We start from the raw sequence: 19,996 nt of genomic DNA, 5'->3' as shown, positions 1-19,996 counted from the left end.
AAGGAAGAGGAGGGTATCAACATCAATCAGAGACTGAGGAGGAAGGGACATAGTGCATCGGAGGGACAACACAGAGGGACAACTTAGAGAGGCAAAGTAGCAAGGGACACAGTCCTCACACAGTGATGATGCAGAGGTGACACAAGGGAGGCTGGAGGGTCTCTTGGGTATCATAATTTCTCCAAAGGGTGGAGGAAAATTATCTCAGGTGTTTTCTCAGAGGTTTCTCTATGTTCTTAAAATCATTCCTTGTAAAGAGATTGTTGTTGAAGAATAATAATAAACCCTCATCCGCTGCATCGATTTTCCCACATTGGGTTTTTCCGGGGACTTTTGTCCAAAAATAAGAGTGGTAATGTGATTGATTCTTGTGCTTGAATTTCATTGTTATTTTCTCTATGCTATTATGTGACAACTGCAGTAGAATTTACTTTGATATTTACTGAAGGGTTTTGTAAATAACTTATTGTGGAAAATAAGTAGGAGAAATAAATCAGTTACTACAGTAGAATTTCATATTTGAAATTTTCACATTTACCGTTGATATGCACTCCCTGTTTCCTTAGATTCCAAAAGAACCATTATCCAATGCTGTGTGTTTATGCTTTCAACACAGGAAAAGTGTCTCTTCAACCGAAAGGTGCACAAACCCCTCAACATGCCTCTTGAACTTTGAGCTATTTCGATACTACCCTTCCAGAACACATTTGTTGCCTTGAGAACTTCATTCTCCTCCAAATTAGTTTCTTGAAGAAATAAAACCCATGGAACTTCTTGTTTAACCAAATCTTTAACCGCTAGGGATTTTATAGGGCTCCTCAAGCCCCTTACATTCCATGATAATAATTTCATTTGGAAGTAGGGTTTTGAGACACACGCCCTTCTATTTCTTTTCCACCTTTCATTTTGAAAACCTCTGATATTACCGGTTAGCTAACCAATTTATTATTCTATTCCACCTCTTTTTCTCTTACTGTTTTCTTGGGCGGTTGACCAATCTTTTTCTTGGTGCTTTCAATTTCGTGGTTGCTGCCTTCATTTGCCCAGACTAAGTTTTGAGCCATATGGCCAGTTATCACTCCTGAAATTTCTTTTGTAACACTAACATTGGGGGATTTGGGAGGGATTAAGGGCTACAAAGAGCCCGGAGTCCCTTTTGGAGAAGCCAATCATAGTGGATTTGAAGCCAAAGGAGAATTTCCTTCATTAATTTCCCCTTCCTTAGTTTCCTCGCACTCTTCTTCATTATTCTCAACAACAATTGAGCCTTCCTTTTCCTTGCCTTCCTGGTTCCTTAGAACATTGAAAGGGTTCATAGATGTTGATACAACATTATTACCCCGATTAGGATGGGGATTGGAAGCTACATTCTTACCTCGATTAACTCCTTTCCGCTAAGTCTGCCATTGCTCCTCAAAAGGAGTGGATTGTTCTAGCTCTTTGTTGCTGGGAGTCTTATTGCAATCATGAGAAAAATGTCCATATTCATGACAATGTTGCCATTTGAAGGGGATTTGCTCAGAGTCTAGGATTTGTCAATGTTTCTAGTCCCCTAGGGTTAGATTTATTTCTATAGGCAACCCTTTTTCAAGATCCACTTCCACATAGATTTTTGCACAAGAAAATTGATAACCTTTGGGCTATGCTTTGTCAATGTATCTCCCAACTCCATTTCCAATTTCTCGAAGACAACCATCACTCTAGTAGGATAACGAGAGACAAGGCAACTTAACCCAAACTAGAATTGCAATTGGGCCATCCTCTTCAGGATTAAAATCAAGAGACAACTTATTCAGATACATTCCTAGTGATCCAAAAAATATGGCCCATTACGAAAGACCATGTCCTTGTCTTTTTTTAGCTCAAATAAAAATGCAAAAAAACCATTACCTGCTGCATACAAGGCAATATTGCCTTTCATCATTGCCCTCCATTTTTTTTCAATCCATATTTCCCTAGACCTCGGCGAAGGCCACACACTTGTGAATTTTCCTATAAGCACTCTCTTTGAGTAAGCAAGGGAGGTTCTTCGAGCCCCCATTGGAAGTGCTATATCACGAATCTCATCATTTCACTTAACAAACCTTAGTTGTGATGTTGCAGTTTGTGTGCGCTTGGGCAATGAGGCAACTAATGCTTGGAAGGCCGCCGCTTCGCTGCCAGAGAAGCAGAAGAGGGTGGAGGAGGAGGGGGAGGGGGACAAATCCCCTCTAAGGAGACCATTGAGAAGGCTAGGGTTTTTGCAGACAAGAGATCTCAAAGTAGAGCGGGAGGTTACTACAAAATGTGATAAATTTATGAAACTTTTTAACAAACATTGAACACAACTATTAAATATTAGGTTCCAAATGATTTGATGCCATGGTTATTCACCATTTTTTTTTTCCATCTCAATATATTCCATTCAAAATTAATTGATGTGATGGATACTTGAGCTTTTACAAGAGTAAATATTGGTATAATATGATTAAAATGGGTTTGAATCCTTATGTTTATGTGGTGCGGATTAAAATTCCAATCTTTTATTTATGTGATGCAGAATCTAATATAGATGAGTATGGCTACTGATTTTTTTCGTAGACATCATTATTACACTTCACATGTCTCAGCGTTGGTTCAAACCTAATGCAATATACTTTTTGTAGAATAATACAAGACCAAATTGAAAGCCCTAATTGAAACAACTTTTTCTTTTAGAATAGAAAACTACCACGACTAATAATACTAGAACGTGAAAGCAATTTATTTTACATGAAAGCTTATGTTGCGCAACCATGAAGTCAATCGAAGCATTCTTAGGAGATATATGTTCTTGAAATAAATGGGAAAATTGGATTGAGAGACAATAACCATCTAGTTAAAAAAACATGATTTGCAAAAATATTCCTGAATTAAAATAAAACATAAAATTGTAAAAATTGTGACCACTATTCTTTTCTGTATGGGCATTTTGAAAAAACTACAATATAGCAAGGACATAATTTTACCCTAAATATATTTTTTCATGTTTTAGTGCCCACAAGGACATTAACTTTTGTCTCACAACTTTCTTATCCAATCATGGGAAGTAGTACGACATATAGTGGTTCACTTCTTCTATTGAATTGCGGCATGGAGATGACTCTTCCTAAGACCAGGTTAACCATATTACACTTTCTTATATTCATATTTACCTTCCGCTGCCATGATTTTTAAATATTTATGCCATAATTTTTCATTGTTAAGCTTCATAGGAAAACCACCTAAAATTAAAATCATTAAAAATAGCTCATACCCAGTTAAATAACCTATTTACTACTACCCACCATAATGTAAGCTATCATTTGCATAAAAAATGAATAGGAACAAGATGAAAATAAATATACCTAGTGGGAGTTACTACTTAGGCTTATTTTTGTTTTTTTCAATGCTTTAACATGTAGGAGTAAAAGTGCAAATGTACAAACTTAAAAGTGATTACTACCCATTAAAATTCCCTTAATACACAATTAGCTTTTTTCCACTTCATATATTAATTTACAATTTTTCTATGAGAATTCATTTTCTTTCCATATTAGAAAAATTTCCTAGTCAAAACTAAAAAAGCATTGATGAAAGTAAAAACATACCCATACATATTCTCAACCATCCTTCCAAATAATTTAATAACATTGTTTTTTCTATGATAACAATACTAAATAAACTTGCATTAACTATAACCATCAATAATAATTACTGATAATATGGCATGATAATTATCCCTAATTTTACAAAGAGAATGATAATAAATTTTCACACATGGCATAATAACTATCCCTAATTTTACAAAAAGAATGATAATAAATTTTCACACTACTGTAAAAAGAAATAAATAAAAAATTGAACTTTGATGTTGTTTTTGATATAATGAATCACAGGTTAACAAATATATTGCGATGATAAACGTGGCCATGGCGAAGAACCTTTTGAATTCAAAATCCGTAGCCTACAGACACATCTCCTATCGCGAATGAGCAGAAATGGCCTTCATCATGGCAGTCACAAGATCTACTATATGCAGGCGGTTGCTGCCTAATTACGGTTATATCTCCGCTGGAATTTTTCAGTCCTCTGCAAAATATCCCTATTGCTACAGAGAGATTTCTTGCTTTCCTGGTGCGTACAGGGAGAAGCAGGTTAGAGATCTGCCAGGTGATGCCAGGAAATGGAGTTCGGTAGGTTTTACGAGAGGCTCCAAATTCGCCACAGGTTTCTCGCCTCTGGCTCCCAAGAGCGTGGAGTCCATCATTGACGTGGAGAGAGTCAAAGCTGCTTCTCCGGAGGAGCTTTCTGTACTCTGGAATGAGGTACAGCTGCAAACTTCAACCCTCTATTCTGAACACCAAAATTTTAAGCCTTTTGCATCTTACTTCAAAGTTTCAGCTTTGTTAGTACTTTTACATGGAATCTGGCGTTTTCAAATCCGGAATAATAGAGGTTAAATGTGCTGCTTAATCTACTTCCACTAGAGGTGAAATAAATAAGCTTTCAGAGATTTCTAGTATTACGCTTTTTAATCAATTTTGGGTCATGTTAGTGTTTTTTTTTTGAACTGAAAAATTGGAGGAGCAGCTTACTGGCATATATAGTTTTGCTCGGGATTAGACTACAAGACATCTGAGACCAAACTTTCCAACCTAACCATAACCATCCATAACCATTGGACCACATTCATGGGACTATATTAGCTTATATATATACAATAATCAATTTTCAACGGCTAAGCTGGCCAATCTTCGGCTTATAAAACCACTATTCCGTGAGCCATTTTCTTTTATAGGAGAGAGTATGATCATATGAGCTAGATAAGATAAGATAAGATAATTATATTTATGCCCAACTAATGACCACAAAGTAGGTCAAAAGGACTGTTGAGTATAATGATTACCATAAAATATGGGAGAACCAAACGGTCTCCTATAAAAAATACAATGCACGAATATAAAAGGTACAATGCAGGAACATAAAACATACAATGTATGGAATGCCCTGACGAATAACATCCGAGACTGACTGAAGAGCACTGAAAAAAATTCCACAAAGTTTGCTGGCCTAATGAAGGGTCAGTGGGAGGTGCGGACTGTCCACTAACTTGTTGTCTGGGGGAGTTTGTGCACTGTTGAGGTCTGGAGGACCTAGTTCGTCTCCCAGGGATGGATCTGAGATGGTTTAGCTGCTGAGGTCTCATGTGGCGGGGTGAGGTCCCACGGATCCTCACTGGTCTAGAGTTTGGATATGAAACAATATCAATCGTTCTCTTTGTGCCCCTGTCTGAAGGTAGTACCTTGAAAAATGTCGTGATCCTCTGTGTGGGGTCTAGTCTGATGGGAGGCTGAAGAATATGCGCTCGGAACTTGAGAGCCTCTTGCATATATAGGGCCAAACATCTCTGATCGGGATACCTGAAAAAGTTTGTGAGGGTCTGAGAGTCTCTAAACAAGCAATGGAACCTTCCTCTGATCTCGTAGTAGATAGGGCATCCAAAAATGAAGTGCACCTCGGTCTCTACTTCCTGTAAATGACATACTTGACAGATTCTGTTTGGTCTATCAATCTGGTGGTCCGTCTCTACTCGAAGTCTATGAGAACCTACTCTGAACTGGCCTAGAGGAATGCGAAGAGCATGCATCTAGTGGTGAAACGTATATTGGGGTCGAATAATGAGCTCGTCTCTCAACTCCAAGAAGTGCTCAACGTAGAAGGCCATCTTTGGGTGCAACCCTCCCAGAGGATTGACCCAGGTGACTTAGACGAACTGCTTGTAGATGTCCTCCCTGATGATCTTGTTCAACTCTTGTCTAGTAGGTAGAAGGTGACCAGGAGCATCCAAGGAATATCAGAAAGGAGGGAGATGATCCAACTGAATGCCCACTGACTCTAAGAGATTTGAAACTCCTGTAAACCAACATCTAGCCCGGCCTGAGGGAGTAGAACAAGCAATAGTCTAAGAAGAACAATATGCCAAGTAAGGGTAACGGTCCCTACCCTTTATCGAGTCTACAAATCCTCGGACACGATGCAAGAATGAGACCAAACTGAAGACTGTCTCAAGCCAAAAGGGTTGAGCTCCAAACTCTACAAGGATGATGTGCTAAGGTATTGTCTGTTTGCATCTAATGCTGCGGCGGAGAAGAACAGTCTGGACTCTCTCAACTGAAGCCCAATTCAACTCAAATAAAGCCGGTCCCTAAATCTTTGAGCCATATAGAACAGTGGGACGAATCAAGGTGTCCATGAGGCTCATCTTGGACGAGATGTCTTGGAAGTGATGTCGAAATCACTATCTCTTGAGAAGGGCTAAGGATCCATATCCTTTGTTGATCCAAGGCTGAAGCGTTGGTCGCAAACTGAAGCGGGGACCTGAGAATTGTAATCCCAAGTATGTATACGTGCTGGTGATCTCAACCTCCTCCCCTCTGAATAGGAAGTGAAGGTTTGAAGTTTTCTTCACCCCATTGAAGATCATAAACTTGGTTTTACCTAGGTTGACCGTCAATTGTCGAAGATCGCAAAACAGAGCTAAGGCATCCAACTGCCTCTGTAATCCTTCTGGAGATGAGGAGAGGAGCACCACATCGTCAACAAAGAGTAGAATAGATATCATGACTTGGTGAGGCAACCATCAATGTCCTGGATATGCTCGTGCAGAAAAGCCTCCAACTCATCAATATAGATCCTAAACAGGGTAGGGGACAATGGACAACCTTGTTTAACCCCAATAGTGCTTCAGATGAAATCAGACATCCCATGAACCATGCGAAGACAACCAAGGACAAACTCGTATAGGCGCGTCATAGCTGTCAATAGGGTCACCGAGATGCCAATATCTCTAAGTCTTTGGAGTAAGGCTTCCCTCGGAACAGAGTCAAAATCTTTCCGAAAATCTACGAAACAACAATAGACTTTCGAAGAGCGATGTCATGCCTCCTCAATCACGACGTGGAGGGTGAAGATGTGGTCAATGGTCTGATGAGCTGGTCGAAAACTTGCATGTCCCCTAGCTCTGAGTTTTCTTTGCTCAAGGTCACTGGAGAGCTTCCTATGTAGAACAATAGCATACAACTTTGAGAACATGTGGCCCACCATGATCGTTCTGTAGTTATTAGGATTTGAGCTGGAGCCTGATTTGTGGATCGGATGGATGATGTGGTGTGACCATGCTAGTGGAAAACCTTCACAGGCTACATGGTTGAAGAGATCAGCCAAGTAACTAACCAAAGCACGGAAACCGTGTTTAAAGAACTCTGCTTGGTAGCCTTCCTCATCGATTGCTTTGCTGCTGTTCATCACCCAAATGGCCTCTGTAATATCTTTGTCTGAGAATAGGTAACTAGAAGGGGGTGGGGAGGTAACATGACCTTGGCCCTGCCCCGGAATATCATAAAGGTTGGGAGTGTGAGAGAACATGGATGTAGGATCGAGGTCAGATGGAAGAGGGGAGTGTTGGGGAAGGATGGTATGCCAAAATTGTTTAGAGGAGTGGGCAAGAAGAGTAGAAAGTTCCCGTCTTCTATGAGAGACAAAGAGGCCTTTCTTGCGACAAGGGAGACGATGGTAAGAAGCTTTGAGGTCAAGTTAGAAGGGTTGAGAGTGGGTGAAAGCATATCGAAGTTCTCGATGTAGAGTCTTGCATTCGTCATCATACCATTTGTTCATGGGGCAAGATCCAACTTTTTGGGAAGTGAAAGTGGAACGAGTGGAGTGAGGGAAGGATTTGAGTGCTGCTTCCCAAATGGCAAATGAAAGACAGGTGTATTTAATGGGAGTAGAATCAAGCAAGGAGAACTGTGTTTTTGATGGGAGCATCTTGTGTAGAGTAGAGGAGAGGATGTCAGGGTCGCCTTCATCAAATTGAAAGGTGGTTCGGGGTGGGTCTCGAGGGGAAGGATGGGGTGGAAGGGGAGGGTCAAACCGGAGAGAGAAGGAAAGAAGTGCATGATTAGCAAGGGGGATGGGGGAGACCGAGAGATGGCGAATAAAAGGGAGCAAGTTCTGGCTAGCGAGGACATAATCAACTACACTTTCACCCCCACCATATGATAGACTCGTGAAAAAGCGAGAGTTTGGGAAATAGGGAAGACCATTTAGAATTAACAACTCTTGTGATTCCCCCAATTGCAATAGATGCTTACCATAAACTGTTGTGGGCCCCAAAGCATCATCTGACATCCGGTGAAGCCCAATTGAATTTGGATCTATCCCCTGGGTACAAAACATGTCCTCTGATCGATTGTGGAGAGGGATCTGGAGATCTCTAGTACGAACTTTGAAGTTACCTAGGAGGATGACTTCCCCAACAACAGAGTATTGGGTGATGCTAGTGTACAAGTCTATAAAGCGGTCCCCATTTGAGCCATTATGGATGGCAAATGGTGAAGAGGCTGGGGGAAAGTAACAAACTACAACGTAGATGTCCCTCAGATGAGAGACTTTGACACTAATCTGAATCCACATAAACCTGGCAGACTCGTCTTCAACTACCACAGATACCCTATTTTGAAGTGAGTCGCTAGCCAAACAAGCAACTCCACCTGACCCTCTGACCCCTCCTGAGATCCCCGTCTCCTTTCGACAAACTGAGAACCAATGGTAACCTGTGATATCTGGGAGGGGTCGAACAGGGCTTGCATGAGTCTCGGTCACGAAGAGGATGTTCGTTGATTCAAGAGCGTCATACAAAAGTCCCGACGATGACCAGAAAGATCCATTGCCATTCCAACAACGGATAGAGATGCTTGTACCTTGTTGTCTCCCAAGCAGGCCTGTCATTTGGAACCTCCAGTTCAGGGTTCCCACCCAGGTGGAAAGGAGTCTCGAATGACTACTCGAAGATTCCTGATAACTGCCCATTTCCCTGCCTGCCATGCTACCATAACCTGTTCTCTGGATTTTTTAAGTTCTACAACCTGTGCTCGGGTGAGGTCCTCATCCAAGAAAATCCTGCTGGGGAGAGAAAACAACTTCCGCTTAGCCCTGAGGGTGCAAAGTCGATCGGATGCAGTTCGAAACCTGAGGAAGAGAGTGGAGTCGTAGCCCAACCAGGCTCTGTCCAGAGCTATATCAGGGAGGCTAAGGGTATCCTGAAGGAACCTAGCCCCCACTTCCATAGGATCCGGAGAGGAGTGAGGTAAGGGGAGACCTCTCACCTTGAGATTCAATTCTCTCGCTCGTCTGGTGCGTTCTTCCACAAGTTTTGCTTGCACCACCTCCTCAACCGCTGCAAGAGGGGTAGGAATTTTATCCTTTGTCCGAATCACCTGTGCCCAAGAATTGATGTGTGTCTCAGTTTCTTGTTTGAAGGTGGCCTGTTGGGATCGGATTTCTTCCTGCTTGCTTTTAAGGTCGAGAATTTCTGCATGCAACATATCATTTGGAGGATGGAGATTTTCTTGCTCTTTGCTTTCATGTAATATCTTCTTAAGGGATAAATTATCCCCTTCCACCTCTGAAACTCTGGTAGAGAGGGTGTGTATTTCAGAACGAAGCTTGTTGTTTTCAGTTTCCAAAAATTCCATTTTCTGCAAAATTTGTTTTACTTGGGCTGTCCAAAATGAAAAATTCGACTCCATGGTTTTTTCATGGACCCCAGTTTCAAGCTGTACCCCTTGACCTTCAGCCACTGTTACTTCAGGCGAAGCTGGAGGCTTTGACAAGATTTCAAGGAATTGGTTAATGTCCATGTGTAGGTCCATCAGAAGTCCTGTAAAAATACTGCACAAATAGGGACTGTAACTTCAGTTGTTATACAGTTGATTTGTCAAACACTTAGCGTGCATCCTCTCTTCCTTTTCTGGTTTGCGCCTCTACTGTTGTTGTCTGCAGTCGGTGCCTTGTCTCTGGCGGCAACGCGGCTTGGAGGTTACAGATTGATCCAAATATGTGGAAACCCAAGTGAGCGTTTCAGCAGGAAACCCTAGGTGAGTGTTTCTGTAGAAAACCCAGATGATTCTAGAACCTTGCTCTGTGCGCAAATGAACCCCGAAAACACAAGCAATATTCCTAGCGCAGTCACCAATGGCAGCAACATGCAGGTGGTAACACCTCGATAAGCATACAGTTCACAACTAGATAACAACTTATTGTTTCAACTTTCTGTGACGAGACTAACTAGTACCTATGGCCTGCTTTTGACACAGTCTTTATGTTATGTTTAGGTATGTTCTATGCTAGAGCAATTTATTTCAAATTCCACAGTTAGCTTAGTATCTTTTCTAGATTAGCAATCACATCAGCATTAAAATAAACTGCAGATAGAACATAAATATAAATCGCAGAAGAGAAGCCAAGACAAGAGGACACAAGATGTGGCGCTAGCCAGGGACAAACCCCAATGTGGGGAAACCCTTGTTCTATTCTTCTTATATGTTCTTTAGTAGTTCAACAGAGAGAGAGAGAGATAGTACATTTACAACAGAAGTCAATACTTTGACTTATCTAGATAAGATCATAGATCATCTCAACATGAGATTAGTTGAAGACATGCTGCTTCAACTGGTTCTCTAAGGTGACTCCTTCACCTATCATTGTGTTGCATCTCGTTATCATGTTGCACCTCACTGTGCTGCACCATGCTGCACCCATCATCACCATGCTGGACCTCATGCTGCTGCTGTCCCAGTGTTTTAGCACTGTTGTACATAGTGCCACTTCTGCACCATGCTTACTGCTGTCCCAATATACTTGCTGCACTGTACTTGCTGCTGTCCATGCTTTAACATGCTGCTGCTGTCCATGATTCTTCATGCTTGCAGCTGTCCCATGTACTATGCTGCTGTCCCATAATATGTCCAACAACACTGAGTTATAGAGTCTACACCAACATGCCCAAATAGTCTACAATTAGGCCATGCTGTCACCTACAACAATGTGGAATTATAATAGCAGTTAAAGTGACTGCAACTAGGTCTCTTTGGGCAGTGAATAAGAGTCTTTGCAAGACTGATAATGGACCTCTCTTAACAATGGTTTGGGGCTACCTTCAAACTGTATATAGAGCTTATATTCCACTGCTGATCAGCCCTCCCTTTGCTGCGGATTATGGCTGCACTTTACAGCCATCAAACTGACTCAACACATACAAGATACATTCCAAGATGTGTGCACTAGCTCACTGTTCTAGGGTAATTAGGCTGCTGCAATTCTGGACTGGTTAGGGCAACCAACCACAGTCCTTAACAACCCGCAAGCTAACCCAGAATTGCTTCCTCTTGCTGCGGCTGTCCTTAAATAGGATGCTGCCCTCCACGCTGCTCCTTGAGGGCAGTTCCAAGCCCAACGTATGGACTTGTCACCCTAAAATAGTTGTTGCACCCTCCAACAAACCCTCCTTGCCTCGGCCTCCAAGAACAGTCACTCTGTCCTCTAAACGGACCCCTGAAATAGCCCTCAAATGACCTTGCTGTCAAAAATTCTCCTTGCTGCAGCTAGGGCTTGCTTTAGTTGCAGTTAAGGGCTTCTTCTACCTTTCCTCTTGCGGCAGATGTGGCCTTTCCTTGCTATGGAATTATGGCCTCCTTTTTGACAGCAAATAGGGCCTCTTGACAGCGGATAGATGACCTTAGATTAGGTCTCTCTAGACTGTGTTTTAGGCCTCCTTTAGATAGCGGATTAGGGCTCCTTTTGTCTGCGAATTGGAGCTCCCTTTGACCGCGGCTAGGACTGCCTCCTTTGACTGCGGCTAGGGCTAGATCTCCACTCTAGGACTGTGGCTAGATCCTCCTCTTCATCTGTGGCTAGGGCATCATAAAACTTAGGCCAGCGTATATTCTTAGGATCTCTCCTCCCACCAAGACCCAAAGACAAGTGGAGAGGAAGAGATCACAAGAAGTGTGTGTGCAAATGACTTGCAAGCCACCTCTTTTTATACTAAAATGTTGAGCACAAGTGGGGTTTATTTGGTTGCTGGCTGACCTTGACGAATTGTCCCATTTCACAAATAAATTTGTATCTCCATGAATACTTATCGGAATCGGATGATCTTTAGATCAATCCTACACTTCTTGATGAGAAGGATCCAAGAAAAATATCAACTGCCATTAATAAGATGACCCACATGGAGTTTGGCCGTAGTTGCCAATTTTAACACTTTAGCAGACCTATATAACTACTAAAAGCCTGATACATGCAATGGCAGTACGCTATTCTATGGTATTTTTCAAAACAAAGGGGTGAAGTCGCCTTGTAACTCTTCTAGTCATTATTTTGTCGCAGGTCTGGAAGGACAACTCTAATCCTCAAGAGCTCCGGTTTGATTTCAGATAGTTGATAAATCCTAGAGAGAAGCGCCTCCAAGCAAGCCTTGGGCTGTCATAGCTGCCAACCATCTTCTCAAGTCGTTAAGCGCCATTGCCGTGCTCTCAAGACTCGGGACTGGTTCCATGGCGATCAAATTTTCCATTTTCATTTGTCTTCAATCTCTTCCAAACAATCAATTGGTACTGGATTCCTTACCCAGTGATTGTCTTCAAGCATTCATTGACAAACAAATAGATAAAGGATCCTGCCCCCTTTCTGATCTGATAATCACCCTATGAGTGATCTCAGTTAAGATTTATTACATGAAGGTATTACATACTCGTGTTGGTGTGTGTCTATGTTATTTAGGCAACGGATTGATCAGATTGCAAATACACAGACACTTGAAGTGGAGAACAACAGAGAAATACAGTAAGAAAAGATAAGAACACAAGAATTTAATAAGGAGTTCACCCTATCCTCCAGTGCTACATCTCCGGTCCAGCTCTCAGTGGTGGCCTTCTTTTGACATTGTGTCTTAAAGCATAGAATTACAATGAAGGATCTCAATATGAGTCTCCTGAAATAGAATTTGCTTGTCAGGGTGGCTCTTGGATTCCCCAGGCCACTAGAGTGCACAGACTCTTTTTCTTGCCAGCTCTTTGACCTCTCTGGTCTTTGATGGAAAGAGCCCAGTGTGATGTTCAGTCCTAACAGATCCTCTCAGGGATGGCTTGAATCTCTCAAGCTCTCTGGTGCTTTGACGCTGCCTTTGGTCAGCTTGGCCCTCGTTCTTCTTCCTGCTTCTTTTGCTTCACTATCTTTTTTCCTTTTCCTCTTCGTCTCCCTCTCGGTGTTCCGTGTTTTGTGTTCGAGCTGTTCATGGCTTTAAAACCATTCTATCCCATGGCTGTTCGATTCCCCTTCCACTTCCCATCGGATCGCCTACTACATCTTCTTTTGGAGTTCCCTGTCTCAGCGTCATCATCGGCGCATAGGGAGTGGCCACTTGTCGTTCTGCAACTACGCCATCTTGCTTCGTCGGTTCGGTTTTTCCGTTACGTCGTGGAATGAGTCATCTGCCACCTTAGCGGCCAAATCGAACGTCAAATTCTTATAAATCGTGGCTTAATCCCCTGTCGATTCCGGCTTTCGCATCGGGCGCGATCTCAGCTGTTAGATCTGGGGCCTCCAGATCCGACACCATTCGCACATTTCACATGATTGACTTGCTCGACCGTTAGCGCGCGATGAGCGGCAATTTTCTCTCTCTTCCGCTTGCCATGCGTCGGCCGCTGAGTGGAATTGCTCCGTTTTCGCTAAAACTGCTTATCGCCCAAGGCTGCCCCCGATAAATACCACCGGTTTTTGGAGCGCGGGTCCTGCCTTAGCCTTTAGCCTTTTTCCCACGGTTTTCTCGGCTCCCATGCGACCCAGTGCTCGGGGCCTCTCCTCGAGGGGTTTTGCCCAGCATCAAAAACTGTCTCCTTTTCCCGATTCGGGCCTCCCAGGGGCTAGTTTCGCCTCCTGCGCAGTCTCCATGGGCCTCGGTCAGCGTGCTTTGACCGAGGTCCTCGTCGTTCCACACTGGCTGCTAACTGCCACTGTTTCGAGGTGTTTTTGATCGCTGCTCTTAATTCTTTGAAGCTTGTCCCGACCTGATACAGTCATGGTTTGCTGATGACTTTTCTTCATGGATCCAATTTGGATCACGACCTTCCCACTGAAAAGCTTTTGGACCACCAAAAGTTGGTTTTCAAGCATCGACTAAGTGAGGGTATTGTTTTCTCACTTGCCCAATCTCAATCCACTTTGCACTGCTCGGCTTTGAACCTTTGAGCCCTACTCTGAGGTACTCAACATCTCCTTTGCGCGTCGTCCTCACCTTCTTGTCCAACACTGTGTCTTCCTGCAATTCATTAAGATATTCAGGTAGCAGGTCATCAATAGAAGGCAATTGACTCTGCTCTTCAGGATCCTCAATCATTGAAGGTTCAAACAATTTCAAGCAATCTACATTTATGACTGAGTAGATGTGCATGTAAGTTGGTAGATCAAGGCGAAAAGCTTTTTCACCAATCTTCCCAAATATTTTGAAAGGTCCATACCTGATAGGCTTTAGCTTTTTACCTTCACCTTGCATCCTGTCCTTGCTGATATACAGCGAGACCAGGGCACCAACTTGAAAACTATGCTCCATCCGATGCTTGTCATGCCTAGCCTTGTATTTGGCTTGGCTCTTCTCCAGCTGTTCCTGTACTGCCTGGTGGATCTCCTGGATTTGTTCAATGAACCTAGTTACCTTGTCCACATCGCTGTGTCCATCAACTGTGGGATCTTTACCAAAGACAAAATCTAAAGGAGACCTTGGTGTGAAACCAAAACAAGTCTCAAAAGGAGATCTCTGTGTAGAAGAATGTTTTGCTCTGTTGTAAGCGTGCTGCACATAACACAAATGTTCATCCCAAAGCTTAGGATGTTTGCTGTAATATCCTCTGAGTAACTGGATCACTATCCTGTTAATTACTTCTGTCTGGTCATCAGTTTGTGGATGAAACACTGTGCTTTTCTTTAGTTTGGTGTCCATCAACTCCCACAGACTTGACCAAAATTTCCCCACAAATCGGGTGTCTCGATCAAATACAATGGAAGTGGGTAATCCAAAATGAACCCATACATGTTCAAAGAACAATTTTGCAGTCTGTTCAGCTGTAATCTGTTTATTACAAGGTATCAAAACACACATTTTGCTGAACCTATCCACAACAACATATAGATAATCATGACCTTTCCTAGATTTAGGCAGTCCTCCAACAAAATCCATGGAAACACTTTCCCAAGGGTGAGAAGGTACTGGTAATGGAGTGTACAAGCCTAGTTTTCTATTGCTGGGCTTGCTTTTAGCACACATAGTACACCCTCTTACATATCTAGAAACTGTCTCATTCATTTTTGGCCAATAACAAAATCTTTGCAGCTGTGCAACTGTTTTACTTACCCCAAAGTGACCTGATATCAGAGAAGTGTGTGCTTCCCTAATTATCTTTATTCTCTCAGTTTGTGGAATGCAGAGTTTCCCACAATGGTATAAGAGTCGATCCTTTACATGATAATCTAATTCTTCTACTCTTTTGCCTCGACTCAAAGTTGTATATACATCTTTAAAGTCCATATCTTGAGCATATTGTTCAATGTAGCTTTCATGTAGCACAAAGTTATGCTTGAGTATAGTAGATGTATTTATAATGGGTCTAGATAACATGTCTGCAACTTTGTTATGTATGCCCTATTTATATCTGATGACTAAATGAAACTGTTGTAGAAAATCCATCCATCTGTAATGTCTTGATTGCTGCAACTTAGTTTGGAAGTGTAGATATTGAAGTGGTTGATGATTAGTATGTATTACTGTCTCTTTGCCCATTAAGTAATGTTTCTACTTTTTCACACTTTGAACTAATGCATACAATTCTTTATCATATGTCGGATAGTTAACTACTGCAGGATTAAAAGTCTCAGAATGATAACATATGGGCTTACCGTGCTGTGTCAACATTGCTCCCATGGCATAGTCACTGGCATCAGTTTGCATCTCAAATGGTCTTTGCAGATCAGGCAGGGCTAGTACAGGTGCTGTACTAATCTTTTCTTTCAAGGTGTCGAAGGCTTTCTGATGTTTGCCTCCCCACTGAAACACCTTGTTCAATCCTGTTAAAGCATGTAAGGGAGCTGCTATTGAGGAAAAGTTAGAAATGAACTTCCTCCAATACTGTGCTGCTCCTAAGAAGCTTCTCACTTCTATAGCAGACTTGGGTTTAGGCCAGTTCACAATGACTGCCACTTTAGAGGGATCTATCTTCAATTCGCCACCCCCTACTATATGACCCAAATAATTCAGAGATGTCTTGCCAAATTCACATTTTGACATTTTAACATAAAGTTTTTCTCTTTTTCAAAACATCTAATATCTGCTTAACATGCTTTAAGTGTTCTTCCCACGTTTCACTAAAAATCAGAATGTCATCCAGATACACAATAACAAAATCATCAAGAAAAGGTTTGAGTACATCATTCATTAATCTCATGAAAGTAGCAGGAGCATTAGTTAAGCCAAAGGGCATAACCAACCACTCATACAATCTCTGCTTTGTTTTGAAAGTAGTATTCCATGCATCTTGTTCTGCAACTCTGACCTGATGGTATCCACTGTGCAAGTCTAGCTTGGTGAAATAAACAACTTCGTTCAATTGATCTAAAATATCATCTATGCGAGGAAGGGGATAACGATTTTTTATCGTTATCTTATTCAGTGCTCGATAGTCAATGCACATTCTCCACGAGCCATCTTTCTTTCTCACCAAAACGAATGGTGACCCACATGGTGATGTGCTAGGCCTGATGAACCCTTTCTCGAGCAACTCCTGCACCTGCTTCTTGATTTCAACATTCTCTAAAGCTGACAACCTGTACATCCCAATGTTAGGCAATGGAACATCTTGCTGCAAAATAATATCATGTACTATTTTCTTTTTGGGTGGCAGACCTTTAGGTTCTTGAAACAAGATATCATACTTTGAAACAACCTTTTCTATATTAGCTTGCTGTTGAGCATTACAGCCCTCAAATACATTGGTTTTATCAGGTTTCTTTTTATTTACAACCATCAGTAAGAATTGTTTGCATGAATTTATCATTCTTTTCGTCTGCCCTGAGTTTATGAGAGTATAACTATTCTTGAGCTTATGAGCTCTTACAAAGTATTCGATTCCATCTTTAACAAGTAGATACTTGTTCTCAGCTCTATAGAAAATAGCCTTTCTATCATACAAGTAAGGACTTCTTAAAACAATTCCACATATATCCAAAGGAATTATGTTTAACACCACCTCATCTACAAATGCTGACCCAAAAGAAAACTTGAGTTTGCACTGTCTAGTCACTTGTAGTTGTGCTTTATCATTCAACCATCCTAATGGGTATGGTTTCTTGTGAGGTGGTTGCTAATCCCAATTTCTTTACAATTGCTTTAGAAATTAAATTTACTTGTGAGCCACTATCAAACAAAGTATCAATCTTTTGATGTTTGGAAATAACTCGAATATGGAAAAGCTCATGTCTTTTATCTCATTTTCTTCATCAACGACAAATTGAGCAGAATTACTAGTAGATGCTTCAGAATTCTTACCTTTTATACTTGTGGCTGCAATGGTTGTTTCATCTCCCAAGTCTGACCCTAAATCTTTCTGAATAGCTACAACAGTCTTCTTCTTCTTGCCCTCGAACTTCTTAGGTCTCAGCTCTGGATGCAGAATCCAACAATGCTCATCATCATGCCCATCCTTTTTACAGTGAGTGCATGAAGATTTGCTCTTCTGTGCAGTGTTAGCCTTCCTTGCTTTCCACTTCTGCTTTCTTTTCTCCTTTCTCTTGCTTGCAGTGGGTTGGGATGGTCCCCCAACTTCTGGATTTCCACTCTTTCCTCTAGCTTCTAGATGAGTAGCTTGTACAGATACCTCATCTATACTAGTGGGATTAAACATGAGGATGGTATGCCTCATGTAGCTGTGTAGACCACCAATGTACTTCAACAGAGTTTCTGGTGAGTCTAATGAAATTGCTAGAATCAATGCTCTCTTTCTGAATTCTTGAGTGTACCCTTGCACACTTCGCCCTTTCAACTGCCGAAGAGTTTGCCAACTCATCATGGCTTGTTGCATGTAGGCCGATGGGTAGAACTGCTTTTTGATTGCAGAAACAAATTCATTCCAGACATAGATAGTCTTACCATGTCTTTTCATATCAGCTTGAGTTCTGCCTTCCCACCAAACCAAGGCAGTGCCTCCTAGGCGTAGGCTTGCTAGCTGAATCTTGCTCTTGTCTGAGCCGATGTTCTGTGCTCTGCAATAAACATCAATTTGTCTAATCCAATTGTCCAACTTTTCTGCATTTAACTCTCCATCATATATAGGCAAATCAAATTTAACATCTAGTTTGATTAAAGATGCTTTCTTGTTATGCACAAGGCTATTAGAAGGTGTGAGAAAGCTTTCCTCTTTCCCTTTTCCTTTGGAGTGGTCATGGAAGTGAGACTCATCTTCTTCTTTGTCTTGTTTAGAGCCCGATGAGTCTTCATCCTTATGTTTTCTAAAGTCCCTATACATTTCTTCTACCATGGACTTTATAGCTAGGAAACTTTATATGAATTGAGGGTCTGGCCCTACAAAACCTTCTTCTAACATTATCTTCCAAGGATAGACTCTCCCAATTTCAGGATTAGTTTCTACCAACTCTCCTTCTCCTAATTTGAGCTTTGATCTAGTGAGCATTCAACAGCTAAACCAACACAAGCTTGTCTAACCTTCACAGCCTAGAGCTCTGATACCACTTGATCTGATAATCACCCTATGAGTGATCTCAGTTAAAATTTATTACATGAAGGTATTACAGACTCATGTGTTGGTGTGTGTCTATGTTATTTAGGCAACGGATCGATCAGATTGCAAATACATAGACATTTGAAATGGAGAACAACAGAGAAATACAGTAAGCAAAGATAAGAACACAAGAATTTAATAAGGAGTTCACCCTATCCTCCAGGGCTACATATCTGGTCCAGCTCTCAGTGGTGGTCTTCTTTTGACATTGTGTCTTAAAGCAAAGAATTACAATGAAGGAGCTCAATATGAGTCTCCTGAAAGTTGAAACAGAATTTGCTTGGCAGGGTGGCTTTTGGATTCCCTAGGCCACTAGAGTGCACAGACTCTTTTCCTCGCCAGCTCTTTGACCTCTCTGGTCTTTGATGGAAAGAGCCCAGTGTGATGCTCAGTCCTGACAGATCCTTTCAGGGATGGCTTGAATCTCTCAAGCTCTCTGGTGCTTCGACGTTGCCTTTGGTCAGCTTGGCCCTCTGTCTTCTTCCTGCTTCTTTTGCTTCACTGTCTTTCTTCCATTTCCTCTCCGTCTCCCTCTCAGTGTTCCGCGTTTTTTGTTCGGTCTGTTCATGGCTTTAAAACCATTCGATCCCATGGCTGTTCGATTCCCCTTCCACTTCCCGTCGGATCGCCTGCTACAACTTCGTTTGGAGTTCCCTGTCTCGGCGTCATCATCAGCTCACAGGGAGTGGCCACTTGTCCTCTTGCAACTGCGCCATCTTGCTTCATCGGTTCGGTTTTTCCGTTACGTCATGGAATGAGTCATCTACCACCTTGGCGGTCAAATCGGATGTCAAATTCTTATAGATCGTGGCTTAATCCCCTGTCGATTCCGGCTTTCCCATCGGGTGCGATCTCAACCATTAGATCTGGGGCCTCCAGATCCGACGCCATTCGCACATTTCGCACGGTTGACTTGCTTGACCGTTAGCGCGCGATGAGCAGCGGTTTTCTCTCTCCTCCGCTTGCCACGCATCGGCCGCTGAGTGGAATCGCTCCGTTTTCGCTAAAACTGCTTACCACCCAAGGGTGCCCCCGATAAATACCGCCGGTTTTTGGAGCGTGGGTCCTGCCTTAGCCTTTAGCCTTTTCCCCACGGTTTTCCCGACTCCCATGCGACCGAGCACTTGGGGCCTCTCCTTCTCAAGGGGTTTTGCCCAGCGATGCGCGATTAGCGCTAATCGCTAATCGTGCATAAAAAACTGCCTCCTTTTCTCGATTCGGGCCTCCCAGGGGCTAGTTTCGCCTCTTGTGCAGTCTCCATGGGCCTCGGTCAGAGCGCTTTGACCAAGGTCCTCGTCGTTCCACGCTCG

The 19,996-nt window shown here is 42.3% G+C and overlaps 1 protein-coding gene across 1 annotated transcript in view; it reads left to right on the top strand.

The window, feature by feature from the left end:
• Window positions 1-3,873: 3,873 nt before the first annotated feature.
• The window catches only part of LOC149230313 (ATP synthase F1 complex assembly factor), a 248,500-nt gene continuing 232,377 nt past the window's right edge, over window positions 3,874-19,996 (top strand). Inside the window, exon 1 of the mRNA XM_089376039.1 lies at window positions 3,874-4,325. Within this exon, the coding sequence (XP_089232165.1) occupies window positions 3,999-4,325 (327 nt within the window). The 5' untranslated portion in view covers window positions 3,874-3,998. The remainder of the gene's footprint in view (window positions 4,326-19,996) is intronic.

The sequence above is a fragment of the Pinus tabuliformis genome, chromosome J, assembly GCF_031772625.1.
Source record: "Pinus tabuliformis cultivar Carrire ecotype Pingquan chromosome J, CPIR1, whole genome shotgun sequence".
In the NCBI taxonomy this organism is placed as follows: Eukaryota; Viridiplantae; Streptophyta; class Pinopsida; order Pinales; family Pinaceae; genus Pinus; species Pinus tabuliformis.
The sequence above is the reverse complement of the archived record's forward strand: the minus strand, read 5'-3'. Positions and strand labels throughout refer to the sequence as shown.